This window comes from Scyliorhinus torazame, chromosome 12 (assembly GCF_047496885.1).
Source record: "Scyliorhinus torazame isolate Kashiwa2021f chromosome 12, sScyTor2.1, whole genome shotgun sequence".
Taxonomy (NCBI): Eukaryota; Metazoa; Chordata; class Chondrichthyes; order Carcharhiniformes; family Scyliorhinidae; genus Scyliorhinus; species Scyliorhinus torazame.
The window spans coordinates 57939865-57963404 of NC_092718.1; the positions used below are offsets into that span (position 1 = coordinate 57939865).

At 42.4% G+C, this 23540-nt stretch overlaps 1 protein-coding gene and 1 long non-coding RNA gene across 4 annotated transcripts in view; one reads left to right on the forward strand and one right to left on the reverse strand.

Moving 5' to 3' along the window:
- Window positions 1-23540, forward strand: part of efl1 (elongation factor like GTPase 1) — a 450668-nt gene that overhangs the window by 181262 nt on the left and 245866 nt on the right. For all 3 annotated transcript variants that reach the window (XM_072468746.1, XM_072468749.1, XM_072468748.1), the window contains exons 13-14: window positions 4737-4882; window positions 9227-9390. In XM_072468746.1, the coding sequence (XP_072324847.1) occupies window positions 4737-4882; window positions 9227-9390 (310 nt within the window). The remainder of the gene's footprint in view (window positions 1-4736; window positions 4883-9226; window positions 9391-23540) is intronic.
- LOC140386417 (uncharacterized) lies at window positions 6112-7971 on the reverse strand. Its single transcript, XR_011933610.1, has 2 exons — window positions 7768-7971; window positions 6112-6859 (listed from the first exon to the last, which is right to left on the reverse strand). It is a non-coding gene; the product is annotated as an uncharacterized lncRNA (long non-coding RNA).

Genomic DNA, 23540 nt, shown 5'->3' on the forward strand with positions numbered 1-23540 from the left:
ATTGATCACGCTTTTTACCACTAGAGGGAACCACAGATCAGTCGTATAAATATCATGTGACCTGGTGATTCTGGGATTAGAAGATGATTACGAGTTGAGAGTTAGGAGAGAGCTGGAAGAGTGTCAGGCATAGAGAGCATTTGTATACTTGAGAGTTCTGTAAGTTAGAGATAGCATAGTCTTATACAATAACCTTCTACTTTAGGAATGTGAACGAATCTTAGTAGTGTAATAAATTTATAGTTTTGTTCATTAACAAAGCTTTGTGTTCTTTATTCAACACTATGCATCCGAGCCGAATAGAGAATACAACAAGTGTGTGTCACTTTTCGCCCCCCCCCCCCCCCGCTCCTCCACCACCATTATAGAAAGTAATGCTGAAATTGTAGGGGTGGTGCAGATCCATTTGGATGATGTGAGAAATGGAAAAACCAGATATGAAAAAAACTCGGACTATTTCCACCAGAGCAAAGAAGACCAAGAGAATATTTAGTAAGAGGATTTTAAAACGCTGTGGTGCTGGAGCCAATGACAAGGTCAAGAGATCATTCATTTTAATGAGAGTGTGGAAAGAGATCGGGCAAACATGTTCGGAGTACTGTTGAAACATGGAATGCTTTTACAGCAGAAAGCAGTTGAAAGAGAGGCCATTACATATTGTGATTTGTTTTGGATTGCTTTGATGAAGGACTGACACAGATATGATAGGTTTAATGGCCTCTTATGCTATAAACATCTATGGTCCTCGGCTTCTTATTGTTTGATTTCTGCCCTTTTGAATGAAGATTTGCCACGGAAATTGGCAATATACAAGGCTGATTTATGTTTTTCTAGGCAAATAATAGATCCAAGTTAATAATTTATGGAAATAAGTTACTTTGGATGATTATGAATTAAGTCTCTACCAATGAATTTCACATTGTAAAGTCACTTTTTACAAGGTGCAGATAGCAGAACAGACATTAGATTTAATGCATAGCCAGTCCTTTATTGGAATTTTTACAGCTCCTATTGATGGGAAATAAGACAAATGATAGACAGAAACCAGAATGAATTTGAGGCATTTATTGTTCAGAAACCATTTGGACCTTGTCAGCTGTAAATGAAATGAAAAACAGCATTTATTTTTCACTCTGAAAACTGTTTGACCTATATTGGTAAATTGTGAGATGACATTTACTGAGGAACTCAGTCCTGTTTGTACATCAAAGCACATAGGAATCAATCCTTACTGGACATTTGTGGCAGCTGATTACATAAGTGATTCTAAAATGAACCAATCAGAGTAACTCTTCACTTTAAAAAGTTCCCATAATAATGTTATTTATGTTCTGTTAAATAGCAATTTTCTATAATCCATTAATTTGTAATTGGCAAGCATTTAATTACTTGACTTGCTGCTTTAAAGCAACAGGTAATAAGCTGTAATTTTATATCTGCTATGAAGTTTAACTAAGATCTATCTGAGGAATAGAGCCAATGTTGTATGAAAGGATGCAAACAACTAACTCAGCACAGGCTGGCAATTGAAGAGGCAATGCCGAAAAGGGCGAAATGCATCCTGAAATATCGGTAAAAAAGTTTGGCATTATTGCCTGAAAGTGGGTGCATAAATTATGGTTATGAGATGAATGTAGGAATTTCAGATGTATTGCATTATAGGTATTTGGTGTAGTAAGGGTTAAAAGCCTGTGTTAGTCTTTGACTACTGCAGTCATGTTTTAAAATAAATCCTAGTTTGAAAGACAACAAGGGTTTGGGAGCCATGTGTGCAATTCAGCCATCGTTAAAAACTTGGACAATGCAGTTTTATTTGGATTAAGCAAGTGGAGTTAATTAGATTTCAGCTTGGTAATCATATAATAATCTTTATTAGTGTCACAAGTAGGCTTGCTTTATTACTGCAATGAAGTTACTGTGAAAATCGCCTAGTCGCCACACTCCGGCGCCTATTCTGGTACACTGAGGGAGAATTCAGAATGTCCAATTCACCTAACAAGCACATCTTTCGGGACTTGTGGGAAGAGACCGGAGCACCCAGAGAAAACTCACGCAGACATGGAGAGAACGTGCAGACTTCGCACAGACAGCAACCCAAGCTGGGAATGGAACCCTGATCCCTGGTGCAGTGAAGCAACAGCTTCACTGCTACTGCATGGCCGTAAGATGATGTCGTTACTGGGTGGAGCTCATGGAGCAGGCATTTTGCCAGAAAAGCAGGTCAGTGGAGTTCTGGATGAAGCTGTGAACAGAAGTCCAACAGTTTGTTCTCATTGCACTTCAGTTAAAGAAGATTTAACAGTCTTCCCAAGCAATGCAAACTTGTCTGAGAACAAGGGGAGCTGGAACAAACTGAGAAGCATCTTCTAAAGAAATACAGCCAGAGTTTCTGCATGGTTCTGACAGGATTCAGGGCTTTTCTCTAAAGGAGTGGCACAAGATCTCTCTTTCTTAAAGAACACCTCTGTAAAGCAAGTGTTCCTGAGTTCTAATGATATTTTAACAGTACATTGAGAGCTGAGATGTTTTTCTTGTTATTTATGTTGGAATAAAGGTAGCAGTTACGGGTATTGTATACACTGTATTGAGTAGCAATGTTTCAGGGGGTAATATAAGCTATTTTCTTGTGTGATGTTAAAGATATTTTAATACTGTGTTAATAATAAAGTTTGTTTTAATATACCATTATCCCTATTTCTTCGTGCAATCACTCCTGGAACAAGATATCCTTCCCTCAGTCTTACAAAATTAAAATAAAATATTAGGGTTTCTGTCTAGTATCTGAGCCACTGTTGGGGTCTGGTCTTGGGTCGTAATAGTAACCAGAGCGATCTTGTGAAGGGGCTACCATTATGATGGTATGATCATGTGATAGTGTGATCTGTGTTTCAGTGCCATTTGACATCTTCCTGGTAGTGTTTACACCAACAAATTAGCTAAGTTTGAAATCTTTAAAATTGCTCAGTTTTACTTACAGTCATTGAGGTTTTGCTTCACCAATTCTTCAAATTTAGTACACTAAGAATGCATATTTATAGATATATATTTCAACTGGATATTCCTATCTTGTGGTGAATTATGAGTAAATGTGTCAGCATGTACTGTAACTCTCCCCATCAACTTCACCACCATGCCTCTCAGTGAATTTGTTAAGTGAGCAGCTAAGTTATGCAGATAAGAAAAATGTGTGGCTGTTACAGGACAGTGGTTGTAACTGTACCGTTAATCTTAGTGCTCACAAATTAGGAAGAGAGGTAATCATTCCTGATTGCTATGCAGCCACTTTTGCTGGAAATGTGTACATGTAGAAATAGTTTGGGGATGGGATTGAAGTTAAGTATTTTCCTTTTGGTTGGAAAACTAGTCTGACACATTGTACTTGATGTATGTGGAACTACATGTCAGCAAGTAGTTTAATACTATCATTGTACGATGTTTCCTATTTTGCAAAGAACTTTATTCAAATGTTTGCCAAATGAATACATGCACAAAAGGAAAGCTGAGAAAATTGGAAGGAAAAATAAGCCCATAAGCGTTACCTTGCATTCACAACTCCCCTGTGGGGGATTAAAAAAACTCAACTCCACTTTAGGACGTTCTAGTTATTAAACTTGTAGGGGATGAATAGCCATTTAGGAAAACTCTGGTTCACATCACACCAGTCTTGGAGCTCAAGTCCCGAATGTTCCCAAATGCCCAGTTCCAGGTTAGTATTATTCAGTGTGCTGAATGCCATTGTATGATCAGAATTTTCATATTATAAATCTAGATGTTTATTCCAACTGAAGCTTCTTTTTAAACTGGTCATAACTGGAACCTCTGAGGGCCTGAACTCCAGCTACATTGAATCAGCACTCAGAGATTGCTTAAAAGGTCAGGCTTTCAACCGAGTGCTTAATCTATTTTGCCCAGTTGAGCTCCGTGACTGTTTATTTAATCTGCATTTCTGTAAAGTGCCGAGGTACTTGGTGGACATGAATATATCCTAATTTAATCATGTATGAAACTGTTTTTGAAGGAATTATCTTTCAGCATGTATTCATTCGGCAAACATTTGAATAAAGCTCTTGGTAAAATAGGAAACATTGTACAATGATAGTTACCTTATTTCTAATCCTGTCTCAATATAATTTCAGAAAAATTGCATTTGATTATAGACATATGTTTGTTTAAAGTGTACAGTCCAGCTTTCACATCACCCAAGGTGTCAACCCTAGGCAGGTATACACTGCCTCTTTGATTTAGAAGGTTGTGGTCAAACCCCACACTCAGACCAGAACACTTGGTGATGCTCAAGTGTTATAACTGAGAATGCTGCATTGTTACAGGTGCTGTCTTTCAGTCTGCTAAATTAAGGCCCTGTCCATTTCAGGCAGATACAAGCTCTCCCGTGGCACTATTTGAAAGATACAGGGGGTTTCTCCCTGAGTCCTCTCCAGTATTTATTCCTTAGCCAACTTGAGCAAAAACAGATCAACAGATAATTTATCTCATGGACATCTGTGGAACCTTGCTTTACAAAAATTGGCTGTCACATTTACCTTCATAACAACTGCACTTCTTTAGCTGTGAAGTGCTTTGGAACATCCCAAGGATCTAGAAGCTGTTCTGCATCTGAAAGTCTTTGTTCTCCTGTCTTGATTTTACTAACACCAGATGTTGAGTAATTCTTATTTAGTAAAAGGTCTATGATGACGATTTGTCAATGTGTTTGCTTTCTCTACTTTTTCTTGGAGACCCTTGAGTCAAGAAGAGATAGCTCAGCGACGGGAGCAGGCCAGGAAAAGACATGCAGAAAAACTTGCAAATCAGATGCAGAAGTTGGAACAAAGCCCACCTGAGCAGACCCTTGAGATCTCCTCGGCTAACACAAGTACAAGAGGTGAAAATTCTTATTGTTGTAATTGGTATTAATTCTGGAGCGAAGTATATTTTCTCAAAGTATATTCTTTTTAATTTGAGTAGAGGTTCTTTAGATGAAGTTGTTTAGCATCTTTTCTCTAATATTGTATAATAGCATCAAATAATTTAGTAAAGTGAAAGCAATCCCTCAAGGTTTTTAATCTATTGATCAGCATGGTAACACACGTGGCTAGCACTGTGGCTTCACAGCGCCAGGGTCCCAGGTTCGATTCCCCGCTGGGTCACTGTCTGTTCAGAGTCTGTACATTCTCCCCGTGTCTGCGTGGGTTTCCTCCAGGTACTCCGGTTTCCTCCCACAGTTCAAAGGCGTGCAGGTTAGGTGGATTGGCCATGCTAAATTGCCCTTCGTGTCCAAAAAGGTTAGATGGGGTTATTGGGTTATGGGGATAGGCTGGAAGTGAGGGCTTAAGTGGGTCGGTGCAGACTCGATGGGCCGAATGGCCTCCTTCTGCACTGTATGTTCTATGTATCTATGTATGTATCAGGATGTCAGAAGCAATAATGATACCAGTTGCAATGTTTTAATAATTATTTAGTAGATCTGTCATGTTGCTGACGACGTCAGAGGAAGTAGTGTTTTATAAGGAAGCATTCCATGTTCAATTATTTGATTATTTATTGAGCAGCACCAAGTTCGCCATGAAATGTTTTACGGGCCAGTTTATTCGTTCCTGGCAGGCTGGGTGCTGCTGAAACCCAATTTATGCATTTAGCACAGTTGTTGGCAGCAGATTTATTGATTCAGTTCCATTTGTAGTGGCGAGCTGGCTCCAAAGCTCATAGGTTGGTGCTGGACTGATTATGCATTGACAGTCTGTCTTCAAGAATAGAACAACTGAACTCACCAGATTTTACACTGTAATAACTTATGAGTGACCGTTGACCGTGAATTCCATCCATAGTCTAGCAGCTCTCATTGTCGAGCAATATAAAAATAGACTTGGGGATTACGTTTAATTTAGCTGTCAGTTTACATGTCTGCAAAATGTGATTGTATCTGACACGTTTGTCTATAATTTGAGTCAGTTACTATTTTTTAACATACATATTTAATTATGTCCTGTCACGACCAGGTAAAAGGTGTTTTCTCAAAGTGGTCCATATGCTAACAATTTGTGTGAGTGTATGTGTATGTAGCCCCCTTTTAATTTGCAAGTGATTCAGCTTAAAGTTAACCAGCAGCAACACTTTAGTCTTGAACCAGAAAAGGTTAGTTTATTGCAAAAAAACACTGCTGTTTGTTACTTAAGTAAAAGTAGTGAAGTTACTAACTGAATACATGCAAAGATTAAATGCAGATAAGGCTAAAAGATACTTATAAAGGTGGAATTCAGTTCAGTCCTTCAAGACGACATTGCAGCTCTGCAGCTTGCAGTAGAATTGTTGGTTATCTGGAGTGAAGGGTTAAGTTGAAGATTTGTGTTCAGCAGCTGCAAAGCCTCCGTAGTCGATTACTCAAGTTTTTGCCTTTTCAGGTAGATGCAGCAGGTTCTGGGAGAGAGGGAGGGTGGGAGGTGTCTTGTTCCTCAATAATTCTGCACTTGCAGCACGTGTTGATTGCTTAGATTCTTTTCAACAGAGCAACAGTTGATTTCAGGGTACCTTCCTCTTTGTTCTCCCTAGGCTGAGAACCTTCTCTGATGCCTCTTAGTTCTTTTGGGGGTTCTGTACAGATGGTTTTTGCAGCCTATCTTTATCACAGCAAAAGGGAAATAGTGCTAATGTCAGTTTCAAATGAGCTATTGTTCCACCAGGCAAAGAATTATGTTGCGGTCCTTTGAAGACCCTTCCTGTTTTCTGTTCTCTGAGAAGCTAGGGAGTCTTCATATCTTTAAAAGATTCAGTTGACAGCGCTTGCATTTTAATGACTCTGTGATTGTTATATTACCTTTGGTGGTAATATGTTGTTGTTCTTTGCCTTTTGTTCCAGAATGGTCTGTTGAGTTGATAACAAAGAAACCACCAATCATTAGATTGAATCAAAACTAATTTATTGGATAACGATTAAATTAAATGAAGTTCGCACACGCTACTGAACTATAACTAGCAATATTGAATCTGTCTAGCAGTAATCTATAATCTAGTAGTCACTAATGATTTCCTCGTGTTAACTCTCTCTAATCTAAACTACTCCTCATGCTGTGATCAGTCTATCTCCTTTGCAAACTCTTACTAACTACCCAGCATTCCCTGAGGTATGATATTTATACTAGAAACCGGTGGTGCCCTCTAGTATTTGAATTACACTGTGATGTAACAATTAACCCTTCACTGGCGTGCTTATGTACATTTCATTACAGTGATCAGCTCTGGAAATAGAGTCTGACAAGGTGTGAACAAACACAGAAAGGTGCTAAAATGTCTGTCCATACCACCATTTTGAAAAAGGCTTTTGAACTCGATTTAAAAGCTTAGATAGCAAAAGTGTACCTTTAAACCAGTTGTCCTTAACATCTATAATATAATTACATGTTCATGACAGTACATATAACTATCATGTATCTTATCTGATTACCAGCTTCGCTCTGGTTGGGATTTGATGTGAAAGCATTACAGTAGCACTGGTGGTGGTTGGCCAATGAGAACATAACAGCTCCACCCATGGTGGGGGTGGCCACTGCAACATAATTGTTGACATAAAATTTAATGGTAAATGATTATCAAAACATATTTACAGAGCCACTGTAGCATTAACTAATGCCACATTTTCATGTGTCTGCACTCATTATTAAAAAACGTTTGCAGAACTTTTTGAACAAAACATTTTACATTATTAGTCATTTTTGTCAGTCCAGTGAAACTTTCCGTTTAGCGGCATGGTGACGCAGTGGTTAGCATTGCTACCTCACGGGACCAGGTTTCGTTTCCAGCATTGGGTGACGATCTGCATGGAGTCTGCATGTTCTCTCCGTGCCTGTGTCGGTTTTCTCCGGGTGCTCCAGTTTCCTCCATAGTCCAAAAATGTGCAGGTTAGGTGGATTGGCCATGACCAATTCACGAGGTTACAGGGATAGGGCGGGGGCGTGGGCCTAGGGAGTGCGCCCTTTCGTAGGGTCGGTGCAAACTCGATAGGTCAAATAGCCTGCTTCTGCACTGTAGGGATTCTATGGAAAGGCTGGGGCTGGTGGTGAGGTAGAGGCCATTGGAGGGACATCAGAAAACTGAATGAACTGTTCATGCATCTCGGGGATCTGGAATTTCTGCCAAATGGCACATTTCCAACATTGGTGTTTCGAAATCCACTATTGATATCTTCCTTTCTGACCTTCAGACCTGAAAAGACCAGTTTTTCTGATGGTTGCTCAGTAGGAACTGCTCATCTGATCTTTGGGACAGCTTCACTTTAAAGTTCTTTTGATGAACTTTAAAAACAATTGGGATTGTCAGGTCTACGCTGCACTCAGCAACTGTCAGCTTTGTTAAAAAAATCTGTTAAACTGACAAGTACTGAGAATGGGAATTGAATGTCGTACAGTGATTGGAGGAGCAGTGAGCATGGGAAAGGCAGAGCTGTTTCCAATCACAGATTCTCTCTCTCACACGCTGGCTGCTCCAGGTTCTCCAATCACAGGTTTTATTGCACCTCCAGAGGTAGACTCTATGATTGAAGGAACAACAAGTTGGGGGGGGGAAGGGGACCTCTTAATGGAGGTTAATGAGCAGTTATTCGAGCTGTTCCTACTGTTGCAGGAGACTTTTGACTGCACTGTCATCTATCAATTTGACCAGATGCTCGACAACCAATCTAACCCCTTCAACATTCTTCATAATGCCAAAGACAAAAGGCTTGAATAAGAAAAACAATACAAGAGGCGGACCAAACCAGAGCGGGGTGGGGGGTCTGTACCAGGCTCACCATTACTCTGGATCCGCAGGGCTCTGTGTTCGAGAGGAGGAACCCAAGATTGACACGGCAACATCCGGAACCCTCCTCTCTGTTTAAGAGGATCCCGGGCACAGTCTTTAGAACACAGGGTCATAATTGGCCTTGTGATATTTAAATTTGTAAATGAGGGATAATATACTGTTGGAATATGGCAACCCTCATTCCTACAGTGCTGTACAAACTGAACCTTGAATGTATTGACTCCTGTCTGCAGCATAAATGCAGAATTTCTATTCATAGTAATGCACAATATTCAATTTCAAAAGTTAATGGTGGTAGGGTGCAAAGCTGAAGGTTGTGTAGACATCTGTTACTCTTGCAACGGCCCTGCCAATACTCCAGCTTATATTTCATAACATTTGCATTTAGTATGTCAGAAAACAGATTTACATGTCTTTATTTTTCATTCCACTGAAGACATTCAGGTATTGGAGCAGATGGATCTCAGCACTTGCAGACAGGCCAGTCAACACAAAGAACGCTTCATTGCATTTGCCAGAGTGTACAGTGGAACAATCCGCAAAGGGCAGAAATTGTTTGTGCTTGGACCAAAGTACGATCCTTCAGAAGCTTTAACCAAGGTGCGCACATATGCATTTCAGTGTTTGGATATTATGGGGCTTTTCTTCCAAATATTCTGTATGACTAGTGTCTTAGAAGTAGTGGTTTTTTTGGTGATACAAAGGTATTTCTTCAGAGTGAACTATTTGAGCAGAGAATTGAACTTGGAATACTCACCGTCGAGAGCTAAATAATTAATAGAAATATAGAATATTTTTTGATGGCAACTTCAATAATGTTCCCTCATGAACACGCAACATATGTAAATGAAGCAAAATAGATGATTTTGGGGAGAGGTGATGTGGTTCAGAGAATGGAACGACTGGACTGACCTGAACAAACCATTAAAATCATGTTCAGAGCAGGTGATGTTGAAACTATTCATATTGTTTTCTAAAAGAGAGATGTAAGGAGAGGAAAACCAATTTAACAGAACCAGAAAACAGAAAGTTAACATAAAACAGAAAGTCGCAGAAATAAAAATACATAACATTATGGGTAGCTCTGAGGGTCTGCCAAGAGAATACAAAAATATAACACATGATGCAATTCTGTGGCTATCATTTTCATGCCTCCTCTCTGAATCTAGATCAAAAGATTCACAAGTACTGTTTATGTTATGCACCAATAGCATCTCTGTAAACATCTGGCAAAGGATACAGCAGTGCCTAGGGTTGTTATTTGGGAAGACGGAAAGGAAGAGCTGATAACCTATTCCAATAAGTGGGTAAATAATTGTGCATATAGAAGAGAATTGACTGTCAGAAGCTGCGGGAGTTTTTTGGGTGGAAAGCATGCATACAGGAAGGATGATCTGCCTTAATAAGATGATAGCAATGCTTTTTGTGCTTGGCATTCACAGAATTGGGGAATCCTTAATCTAGATTTAGAAAGGGGGTCTGACAGACGGAGAAACAAATATTTGTAAGGGATTACAATGTAAAAAAATGTGAATAGAAACATAGAAAAATAGAAGCAGGAGGAGGCCATTCGGCCCTTCGAGCCTGCTCCGCCATTCATTATGATCATGGCTGATTATCAAGTTCAATACCCTGATTCCGCCTTCCGCCCCCCCCCCCCCCCCCCCCAAATCCCTTGATCCCTTTAGTACGAAGATCTATATCTAATTTCTTCTTGAAATTACATAATGTTTTGGCCTCAACTACTTTCTGTGGTAGAGAATTCCACAGATTCACCACTCTCTGAGTGAAATTCTCCTCACTTCAGTCATAAAAGGTTTATCCATTATCCTCAAACTATGACCCCTAGTTCTGGACACCGCCAACTTCGGGAACATTCTTTTTGAATCTACCCTATCTAATCCTGTTAGAATTTTGTTAATTTCTATAACATCCCCTCTCTCTCTTCTAAACTCCAATGAATATAATCTTAACTGACTTAGTCTCTCCTCATATGACAGCCCCGCCATCCCAGGAATCAGCCTGGTAAACATTCACTGCACTCCCTCCATAGCAAGAACGTCCTTCTTCAGATAAGGCCACCAAAACTGAACACAATACTCCACGTGTGGCCTCACCAATGCCCTGTACAGTTGAGGCCCTAGCACAGGTCCCTGTGCTACCCCACTAGTCACTGCCTGCCAATCAGAAAAAGACCCATTTATTCCAACTTTCTGCTTCCTGACTGCTAATCAGCTTTCTATCCATCTCAAGACACTACCCGTAATCCCATGCATTTTAACTTTACATATTAATCTGCTATATGAGACCTTGTCGAAAGCCTTCTGAAAGTCTAAATAAACCACATCCACCGGTTCTCCCTGGTCAACTCTACTAGTTACACCTTCAAAGAATTTGATTTGTCGAGCATGATTTTCCTTTCGTAACTCCAAGTTGACTTTGTCTGATTACACCACTGCTTTCCAAATGCTGTGCTATGAAATCCTTGATAATGGACTCCAGCAACTTCCCTACTACCGATATTAGGCTCACTGGTCTATAGTTCCTTGTTTTCTCTCTACCTCCCTTTTGAATAGCGGGGTTACATTCGCTACCCTCCAACCTGTAGGAACCATTCCAGAGACCAAAACATTTTGGAAAATGACCACCAATGGATCTACTATTTCTAGGGCCACTTCCTTAAGTACTCTGGGATGAAGATTATCAGGCCCTGGAAATTTGTCTGCCTTCAATCCCATAATTCCCCCAAAAGGATTTCTTTACTAATACTAATTTCCTTTAGCTCCTCACTAAAACTTGTATTTCTCAGAACTTCCGGTACATTACTCATGTCTCCTTTTGTGAAGACAGAAGCAAAGTATGAATTTAATTCCTCAGCCATTTCTTTGTTCCCTTTTATGAATTTCCCGGTTTCACTCTGTAAAGGGCCTAAATTCGTTTTTATCCATCTTTGTCTCTTTACATACCTTTGGAAACTTTTACAGTCAGTTTTTATGCTCCCCACTAGCTGACTTTCATATTGTATTTGCCCTTTCTTAATCAATTCCTAGGTCTGCCTTTGCTGAATTTTGAACTGTTCCCAATCCTCCGGTCTATTACTTTTTCTAGCTAATATGTATGCCTCTTCTTTGAAACTAATACTATCTCTAATTTCCCTTCTAAGCCATGGTTTGGCCACAGTTACCTTTCTACTCTTGCACCAAATAGGAATAAACAACTTTTGGAGTTCACCTATTCATTCCTTTACTGCCTCCCGTTGTCTGTTCGCTGTCCTTCCTTTCAGTAATAAGGAACAAAGAAAAGTACAGCACTGGAACAGACCCTTCGGCCCTCCAAGCCTGTGCCGATCATGTGCCTTTACTAAAAAAAACTGCCCTTCCTCGGTCCATATCCCTTTATTTCCTCCCTATTCATGTATCCATCCAGATTCCTCTTAAATGTTGCTAATGTGCCTGCTTCCATCAGCTCGTTCCAGGCATCCACCACTCTGTGTGAAAAGCCTGCCTCGCACATCTCCCTTAAACTTTCCCCTTCTCACCTTGAACCTGTGCCCCCTTATAATTGACACTTCCATCCTTGGAAAAAGCCTCTAACTATCCATCCTGTCTATGCCTCACATAATTTTGTAGATCTCTATCAGCTCTCCCCTCCACCTCCATCTTTCCAGTGAAAATGATCCTAGTCTACTCAATCTCTCCTCATAGCCAACACCCTCGGGACCAGGCAACATTCTGATGAGCCTTCTTTGCACTCTCTCCAAAGCTTCCAAGTCCTTCTGATAATGTGGTGGCTAGAACAGCATGCATTATTCTAAATGCGGCCTAACCAAGGTTTTATGCAGCTGCAACATGATTTCCAAACTCCTACATACAATGCCCCAGCTGATGAAGGCAAGCATGCCATATGCCCTCTTAATCACCTTGGCCACCTGTGTTGTCATTTTTAGGAAACTGTGGACCTGCACGCCCAGATCCCTCTATGTTAATATTTCCCGGTCTGTCATAGCCTGCTCATGCCTCATAGCATCATAGTTACCTTTATTGAGGTTCAGGACCCTGATCTCAGAATCAACTACCTTATTATTCGTAGAATCATAGAATTTACAGTGCAGAAGGAGGCCATTCGGCCCATCAAGTCTGCACCGGCCCCTGAAAAGAGCACCCTACCCAAGCCCACACCTCCACCCTATCCCCGTAACCCAGTAACCCCACCTCACCTTTTGGACACTAAGGGCAATTTAGCATGGCCAATCCATCTAACCTGCACATCTTTGGACTGTGGGAGGAAATTGGAGCACCCGGAGGAAACAAACGCAGACACTAGGAGAATGTGCAGACTCCGCACAGACAGTGACCCAAGCCGGGAATCGAACCTGGACCCTGGAGCTACCGTGCCGCCCATGTACCTTGATAAAGAATTCTACCATATTATGGTCACTCATCCCAAGGGTTCTATCACAACTAGATTGCCAACTAATTCTTTCGCACTGCACAACACCCAGCCCAAGATGGCCTGTTCCCGTGTTGGTTCGTCCACATACTGTTCCAGAAAACCATCCCATATACACTCCAGAAATTCCTTCTCTATTGTACTGTGACTAATTTGAGTCACCCAATCTATATGCAGAATAATGTCACCCGGAATCACAGATGTTCCTTTATCACACGTTAAAAGAAATTCAAATGGAACAGGTATTGGAGGCTAAGCTTACTTTTTATTTGTACTAATTCAAACAGAATTTGCTTCCAACTTCTGTATTATAGATATATGCAGCTAAAATTATTTTAAGTGCCCACAGCACTGTGGATGTACCAACACCATATGGACTACTGCAGTTCAAGAAGACTGCTCACCACCATCTTCTCAAGGGCAATTAGGGATGCAAAATAAATGTTGGTCTAGCCAGCAATGCTCACATTGCAAGTTTGAATACTTTTTCAAGAATAAGTTGGATGAAGGGCAGAGGACCTTTAGCAAAAATATACATTTTAAGCTTGGTGAAGCATAGAGATCATTGGTAAGGAATGATTGCAGTCAATGTTTGGGATACATAGCTGATACCCAGTGTCTACACAAGAAGTCTACAAAATGTCGGGCAAGGGGAGTCTGCTTGTTTGGATTTTTAGTAGGTGCTGTTGACTTTTTTTACATTTGTTTTTATGGGATGTGGGCATCTCTGACTGGGCCAACATTTGTTGCTCCTGGCATGCCCTTCTGCACTCTTCTTTGAACCAGGGTTGATCCCCTGGCTTGGTGGTAATGTGAGAATGTGGTAGACATACCAGGCCATGAGGGTACAGATTGTGACTTGAGTACTGTTCTGCAGTTGATGGCCCATAGGTTGCCATTCTTGGGTTGTTAGGTTTGTTCGAAATTTATCCCATTTAACACAATGGAAAGTATCATCTGCAAAAAGACATGGTCACTCCTACTGATGCTGTCATGGACGACGCATCCACAACTGGCAGATTTTTGGTTTCCTCATCACATCCTTCAGGACTCTGCCAGTTGGGTCAGTCGTGGTGCTACTGAGCCACTCTTGATGATGGGCATTGAAGACCCCCACCCAGAGAACATTCTGCACCCATGCCACCATGTTCAACATGGAGGTCTACTGATTTATCAGCTAAGGAGGGAAGGTGCACGAGGTTTCCTTGCCCATGTTTGAACTTCATGGCGTCCAGAATCAATATTGTGGACTGCCGGGAACTCCCTCTCGACTATATACCACTGTGCCACCACCTCTGCTGGGCCTGTCCTGCCAGTGAGACAGGACATATCCAGGGACAGGGATGGTGGTGTCGGGAAATTACCTGTAAGGTATGATTTCATGAGGATGACTATGTCAGGCTGTTTCTTGATGAGAGACGGTCTCCCAATTTGGGGGCTAATCCCCAGATTTGGTACACAGGACTAAGCAGGGTCGACAGGGCTGGGTGTGCCATTGTCTGGGTGCCATCATTATTTCTGGTGCCCAGATTGATGGCAGATGGTCTATCTGGTTTAATTCCTTTTTGACATTTTAACGTTTTTTGAAACAATTGAGTGGCTTGCGAGACCATTTCAAAGGACATTTAAGAAACAACCGGATTGCTGTAAATCTGGAGTCACAGGTAAAGACAGCTGAAAGGACATCAATGAACCAGAAGGGCTTTTATGACAATCAACAATTTATTTATTGAATTCAAATTTCACCAGCTCAAGCCTGGATCTCTGGATTATTAGTCCAGTGACAATACCATTATACCACTGCCTCCACATGTGGAAATGGAGATGGGGAATAATTTGCCTTTCTCACCATCACACAGGATATCATTTGTGCCTTTGAGAAATATAGTGGAATCCCAATGCTCAGGTAGTGGTTATTTTCAGTCCTGCGAGATTAGATTTAATGGATCATCTACTAATCGACTCTGTCACATTTTGTGTTAAAAACAGTCAGCAATTACCACTGAAACCACTTGTACTTTCACATCGCCCTTCTAGTTAGCTGTTGAGTGCTCATTTAACACCACTGGGATTGTGAAAGCTGTGGTGATTAGAATCACTCCTGCTTTCCTATGTAGCTCTCTATCTACCTGGAGTATTTCACTGCTCATTATTATTTTCTATCAGTACTGCAATTGCCATCTTCTCCTTTCCAGAATTACATGCTTCTGTCAATGTGTCTTTTCTTCAGCCTTTTGGAAGCAACACTTACTCAGTAATAACCTGCTCATGGATGCTCAGCTTGGGTTCTGGCAGGACCAGTCAGCTCCTGACCTCATAACAACCTGGTTAAAACATGGGCCAGAAGAGCTGAACTCCAGAGGTGAGGTGAGAGTGAGTGCCCTTAGCCTAAAGGCAGCATTTGACTGAGAGTGGCACCAGGAAACCATGGCAAAACCTCAGGGCAATTAGGGATGGACAATAAATGGTGGCCTAGCCAGTAATGCCCACATCCCGGGAATGGATTTTAAAAAAACCTCAACCTTCCTGCAGCATTTGATGCAGTCGATCACCCCCCGCCGTCCACACATACACACCCAGAGTGCCTCTGCACTCCAGTTGGGGTGGCCAGCACTCACCTGGTTCTATTTTATATATCTAATTATAAGCACAGTTTCAGTTGCAATGGCTTCTCTGCATTCCCACACCTTTGGGAAGCACCACGACTGACCCAACTGGCAGAGTCCTGAAGGATGTGATGAGGAAACCAAATCTCTCAACACTCTCTCAATCGCCAGACTGGAAATTTCCTTTCAACTATATATTGGGAAGAGTGAAACCATTATTTTCAACCCCCGCAAATATTGTTCTCCAGCTACTGACTCCATGTCCCCGTGGCTATTGTGTTGAGTCTGAACCAAATTGTTTGCAACCTTAGTATTACATTTGACCCTGAGATGAGCTTTCAATCACATATGCCGTGACTAAGTTATTCTCATCTCCATAAAATTGTCTGACTAGGCACTGGTCTAGCACAGGGCTCAATCGCTGGCTTTGAAAGCAGACCAAGGCAGGCCAGCAGCATGGTTCAATTCCCGTACCAGCCTCCCCGAACAGGCGCCGGAATGTGGCGACTAGGGGCTTTTCACAGTAACTTCATTTGAAGCCTACTTGTGACAATAAGCAATTTTCATATATTTTTTTCCAACATGGTTGAAGCCCTCAATCATGTCCATGTTACCTCCAGACTTGCCTATTCTAACGTTCTCCAGGCCATCCTCTCACATTCTACTCTCCATAAACCATAGGTCATCTAAAACGCTGACTCCCAGGTCCTGACTTGCGCACTAAATTCGGTTCACCCATCACTCCTGTACTTGCTGACCTCCCTTGGCTCCCCGTTAGACAACACTTTGATTCTAAATTTGTTTTCAAATCCCTCTGTGACCTGGCAAAATATCTGCGCACTAATTTGGATTTCTTGAGCATTCCTGATTTTAATTGCTCCACCTTTGATGGCCATGCCTTCAGCTGCCTCGGCCTTGCGCTCTGGACTTCCCTCCCTCAACCTTTCTTAGGTTACTCACTTTTCTCCTTTAAGACATTTTTTAAAACTTGCCTCTTTCACTAAACATTTGATCATCTGCCTTCATGTCTCCTTAACCTGTGACTTGGTGTCATATTTTGTTTTATAATGCTTCTGTGAAATGCCTTGGGATGTTGCATTACATTAAAAGCACTATGTAAATATGCTTTCTTGTACATTGCACCATCAGCTAAGGCCAAAACTTAAAGCATAAGTCTGTCGGAAAACAAATGTTAGATCTACATGAGCTCTAAAGAGAATAATGGGGCAACATTGCAGTAAAATATAATGTGAGAAATGTTTAATTTGAAGGACTGTTTTATGGTTGAGGTTTTGGTAAAAATACATCCTCACCTGTACTTATAAGTTCACAAGACTATTCTTTGGAAAAAAGAAAGCTACACAGAGATGTGATGGAGGTATTCAAAATCTTGAGGTATCTGGACAGAGCAGAGCAATAGAAACTGTTCCCACTATTGAAAGAATCGAGAAGGATGGGGTACAGATTTAAAGTAATCGGTAAAAGAGATAAGAGAAAACCTTTCCTTCATGCAGCGAGTGGTTAAAGTCCAGAAAACATTGCGTCAGAGTATAGTGGAGGCAGGTTGAATTGAAGCATTGAAAGGGAGTTAGACTGTTATCTGAAAAGGAATAATGTGCATTGTTATGGAGAGAAGGCGGGATATAGCTCTAAGTGAATTGCTGATTCAGAGCTGGAGCAGACCCGATGGGCTGAATGGCCTCCTTTGCACTGTAACAATTCTGTGATGTTTCCCAGCTGCTGAGATCACCTGCAGACCTCAACAGTGCCGGGGATGGATGCTGCTGAGGCTTCAGAGCTGTCATCCATCTCATTGGATATTGGGCCCCAAAGGTGATCAATTATGAAGCCACCTGTGCTGAAATTGCCGAGCAGGTCCCGCAGCCGGCAAGTGCGGTCTCGGGATACGCCATGTATCCTGACGTTGGGGTACCAACACGCTTTGTCAAATGCAGCCTATTATGCATGAATGTTATTTATTTGCCTTGATTTGGTAAGAACATAGAACATAGAAAATACAGCACAGAACAGGCCCTTCGGCCCACGATGTTGTGCCGAACCTTTGTCCTAGATTAATCATAGATTATCATTGAATTTACAGTGTAGAAGGAGGCCATTCGGCCCTTTGAGTCTGCACCGGCTCTTGGAAAGAGCACCCTACCCAAACTCAACACCTCCACCCAACACCAAGGGCAATTTGGACATTAAGGGCAATTTATCATTGGCCAATTCACCTAACCCACACATCTTTGGACTGTGGGAGGAAACCGGAGCACCCGGAGGAAACCCACGCAGACACGGGGAGGACGTGCAGACTCCGCACAGACAGTGACCCAAGCCGGAATCGAACCTGGGACCCTGGACCTGTGAAGCAATTGTGCTATCCACAATGCTACCGTGCTGCCCTTGAGAACAAATAAATCTACACCATATCATTTTACCGTAATCCATGTACCTATCCAATAGCTGCTTGAAGGTCCCTAATGTTTCCGACTCAACTACTTCAACAGGCAGTGCATTCCATGCCCCCACTACTCTCTGGGTAAAGAACCTACGTCTGATATCCCTCCTATATCTTCCACCTTTCACCTTAAATTTATGTCCCCTTGTAATGGTTTTTTCCACCCGGGGAAAAAGTCTCTGACTGTCTACTCTATCTATTCCCCTGATCATCTTATAAACCTCTATCAAGTCGCCCCTCATCCTTCTCCGTTCTAATGAGAAAAGGCCTAGCACCCTCAACCTTTCCTCGTAAGACCTCCTCTCCATTCCAGGCAACATCCTGGTAAATCTTCTTTGCACCTTTTCCAAAGCTTCCACATCCTTCCTAAAATGAGGCAACCAGAACTGTACACAGTACTCCAAATGTGGCCTTACCAAAGTTTTGTACAGCTGCATCATCACCTCACGGCTCTTAAATTCAATCCCTCTGTTAATTAACGCGAGTACACCATAGGCCTTCTTCACAGCTCTATCCACTTGAGTGGCAACTTTCAAAGATGTATGAACATAGACCCCAAGATCTCGCTGCTCCTCCACATTGCCAAGAACTGTACCGTTAACCCTGTATTCCGCATTCATATTTGTCCTTCCAAAATGGACAACCTCACACTTTTCAGGGTTAAACTCCATCTGCCACTTCTCAGCCCAGCTCTGCATCCTATCTATGTCTCTTTGCAGCCGACAACAGCCCTCCTTACTATCCACAACTCCACCAATCTTCGTATCGTCTGCAAATTTACTGACCCACCCTTCAACTCCCTCATCCAAGTCATTAATGAAAATCACAAACAGCAGAGGACCCAGAACTCATCCCTGCGGTACGCCACTGGTAACTGGGATCCAGGCTGAATATTTGCCATCCACCACCACTCTCTGACTTCTATCGGTTAGCCAGTTCGTTATCCAACTGGCCAAATTTCCCACTATCCCATGCCTCCTTACTTTCTGCATAAGCCTACCATGGGGAACTTTATCAAATGCCTTGCTAAAATCCATGTACACTACATCCACTGCTTTACCTTCATCCACATGCTTGGTCACCTCAAAGAATTCAATAAGATTTGTAAGGCAAGACCTACCCCTCACAAATCCGTGCTGACTATCCCTAATCAAGCAGTGTCTTTCCAGATGCTCAGAAATCCTATCCTTCAGTACCCTTTCCATTACTTTGCCTACCACCGAAGTAAGACTAACTGGCCTGTAATTCCCAGGGTTATCCCTAGTCCCTTTTTTGAACAGGGGCACGACATTCGCCACTCTCCAATCCCCTGGTACCACCCCTGTTGACAGTGAGGACGAAAAGATCATTGCCAACGGCTCTGCAATTTCATCTCTTGCTTCCCATAGAATCCTTGGATATATCCCGTCAGGCCCGGGGGACTTGTCTATCCTCAAGTTTTTCAAAATGCCCAACACATCTTCCTTCCTAACAAGTATTTCCTCGAGCTTACCAATCTGTTTCACACTGTCCTCTCCAACAATATCGCCCCTCTCATTTGTAAATACAGAAGAAAAGTACTCGTTCAAGACCTCTCCTATCTCTTCAGACTCAATACACAATCTCCTGCTACTGTCCTTGATCGGACCTACCCTCGCTCTAGTCATTCTCATATTTCTCACATGTGTAAAAGGCCTTGGGGTTTTCCTTGATCCTACCCGCCAAAGAATGTTCATGCCCTCTCTTAGCTCTCCTAATCCCTTTCTTCAGTTCCCTCCTGGCTATCTTGTATCCCTCCAGTGCCCTGTCTGAACCTTGTTTCCTCAGCCTTACATAAGTCACCTTTTTCCTCTTAACAAGACATTCAACCTCTCTTGTCAACCATGGTTCCCTCACTCGACCATCTCTTCCCTGCCTGACTGACATACATATCAAGGACACGTAGCACCTGTTCCTTGAACAAGTTCCACATTTCACTTGTGTCCTTCCCTGCCAGCCTATGTTCCCAACTTATGCACTTCAATTCTTGTCTGACAACATCGTATTTACCCTTCCCCCAATTGTAAACCTTGCCCTGTTGCACGTACCTATCCCTCTACATTACTAAAGTGAAAGTCACAGAATTGTGGTCACTATCTCCAAAATGCTCCCCCACTAACAAATCTATCACTTGCCCTGGCTCATTACCCAGTACTAAATCCAATATTGCCCCTCCTCTGGTCGGACAATCTACATACTGTGTTAGAAAAGCTTCCTGGACACACTGCACAAACACCACCCCATCCAAACTATTTGATCTAAAGAGTTTCCACTCAATATTTGGGAAGTTAAAGTCGCCCATGACTACTACCCTATGACTTCTGCACCTTTCCAAAATCTGTTTCCCAATCTGTTCCTCCACATCTCTGCTACTATTGGGGGGCCTATAGAAAACTCCTAACAAGGTGACTGCTCCTTTCCTATTTCTGACTTCAACCCATACTACCTCAGTAGGCTGATACTCCTCGAACTGCCTTTCTGCAGCTGTTATACTATCTCTAATTAATAATGCCACCCCCCCCCCACCTCTTTTACCACCCTCCCTAATCTTATTGAAACATCTATAACCAGGGACCTCCAACAACCATTTCTGCCCCTCTTCTATCCAAGTTTCCGTGATGGCCACCACATCGTAGTCCCAAGTACCGATCCATGCCTTAAGTTCACCCACCTTATTCCTGATGCTTCTTGCGTTGAAGTATACACACTTCAACCCATCTCCGTGCCTGCAAGTACTGTCCTTTGTCAGTGTTCCTTTCCCCACTGCCTCATTACACGCTTTGGCGTCCTGAATATCGGCTACCTTAGTTGCTGGACTACAAATCCGGTTCCCATTCCCCTGCCAAATTAGTTTAAACCCTCCCGAAGAGTACTAGAAAACCTCCCTCCCAGGATATTGGTGCCCCTCTGGTTCAGATGCAACCCGTCCTGCTTGTACAGGTCCCACCTTCCCCAGAATGCGCTCCAATTATCCAAATACCTGAAGCCCTCCCTCCTACACCATTCCTGCAGCCACGTGTTCAACTGCACTCTCTCCCTATTCCTAGCCTCGCTATCACGTGGCACCGGCAACAAACCAGAGATGACAACTCTGTCTGTCCTGGCTTTTAACTTCCAGCCTAACTCCCTAAACTTGTTTATTACCTCCACACCCCTTTTCCTACCTATGTCGTTGGTACCAATGTGCACCACGACTTCTGGCTGCTCGCCCTCCCCCTTAAGGATCCTGAAGACACGATCCGAGACATCCCTGGCCCTGGCACCCGGGAGGCAACATACCTTCCGGGAGTCTCGTTCGCGACCACAGAATCTCCCTATCTATTCCCCTAACCATTGAATCTCCTACAACTATTGCTTTTCTATTCTCCCTCCTTCCCTTCTGAGCCCCGGAGCCAGACTCAGTGCCAGAGACCTGGCCGCTAGGGCCTTCCCCCGGTAGGTCATCCCCCCCAACAGCATCCAAAACGGTAAGGTTAATGGTTTCTATTTAAGAGTAGACAAGGGAGTTTGGTAACCTGTTGTTCAAATAATTCCAACACTTTTGATTCGTTTGTAATACCGAAGGCAAACAAATCTTATAATCTTGAATTTGATTTTGTATCAAACTCGTATTTTGTAACTTGAAATAAAGTAAACAAATTCTGAAGTGCCAGAGCTAATGCTGAGAAACTTACTCAGTGCTAGGCAGCATTCACATCTCTGAGTCAGAGTGGTGCTTCAAGTTTCACTCCAGAGATTTAAACACTTTTATTACATTTCAGTGCAGTACTCAGGGCATGCTGCATTGTCAGAGGTGCCAGATGAGACATTAAATCATGGCTATAACAACCTTCTCAAGTTTAAAAAAAATCCCATAGCGTTGTTTGAAGAAGAGTTCATTCCATGTTCCATTGAACAGTTATTTCATTGCGGATTGTGGCAGCCTGCTGCGCAAAATAGCTGTTATAAAGAAACAATTCTGTAGGGCTTCTCACTACTTCAGAATATCCTAAAACATTTACAGCCAATGAAGAATTTTCTGTGGAGTCGTGATTGATGGTTCTCTATCTTGCAAAGGTGATTACTCTTCGAAAGTACTTTGTTGGTTGTAAAACATTTTGGGAATTCCTGAGCTTGTGAAAGACAAATAAATTTCTTTCTTTCCCCAGCATAAAAAGTAGTGTTCTGGGAGAAGCTGCTGCCACAGATGGCACTTAGACCATAAGACATAGGAGCAGAATTAGGCCACTTGGTCATCGAGTCTGCTCCACCATTCAATCATGGCTGATATTTTTCTCATCCCCATTCTCCTGCCTTCTCCCCATAACCCCAGATCCCCTTATTAATCAAGAACCTACCTATCTCTGTCTTAAAGACACTCTGAATTGGCCTCCACAGCCTTCTGCGGTCAGGAGTTCCACAGATTCATCATCTGAAGAAATTCCTCCTCATCTCTGTTTTAAAGGATCGTCCATGTAATCTGAGATGGTGTCCTCTGGTTCTAGTTTTTTCTACAAGTGGAAACATCCGCTCCATGTCCACTCTATCCAGGCCTCACAGAATCCTGTAAGTTTCAATAAGATCCCCCGTCATCCTTCTAAACTCCAGTGAGTTCAGACCCAGAGTCCACAACCGTTCCTAATGCGGCAAGCTGTTCATTCAAGGGATCATTCTTGTGAACCTCCTCTGGACCCTTTCCAAGGTCAGCACATCCTTCCTTAGATACGGGGCCCTAAACTGCTCACAGTACTCCAAATGGGGTCTGACCAGAACCTTATACAGCCTCAGAAGTGCATCCCTGCCCTTGTATTCTAGCCCTCTTGACATGAATGCTAACATTGCATTTGCCTTCTTAACTGCCGACTGAACCAGCACGTTAACCTTAAGAGAATCATGAACAAGGACTCCCAAGTCCCTTTGTGCTTTTGATTTTCTAAGCATTTCCCCATTTATAAAATAGTCTGTGCCTAAATTCCTCCTTCCACATTTCCACATTGTATTTCATTTGCCACTTCATTGCCCACTCTCCCTGTCCCTCTACAGATCTTTGTATCATCTGCAAACTTAGCAACAGTGCCTTCAGTACCTTCTTCTAGATTATTAATGTATATTGTAAAAGGTTGTGGTGCCAGCACAGACTCCTGAGGCACACCACTAGTCACCGGCTGCCATCCTGAAAATGACCCCTTTATCCCCACTCTCTGCCTTCTTCCAGTCAGCCCATCCTCTATCCATGC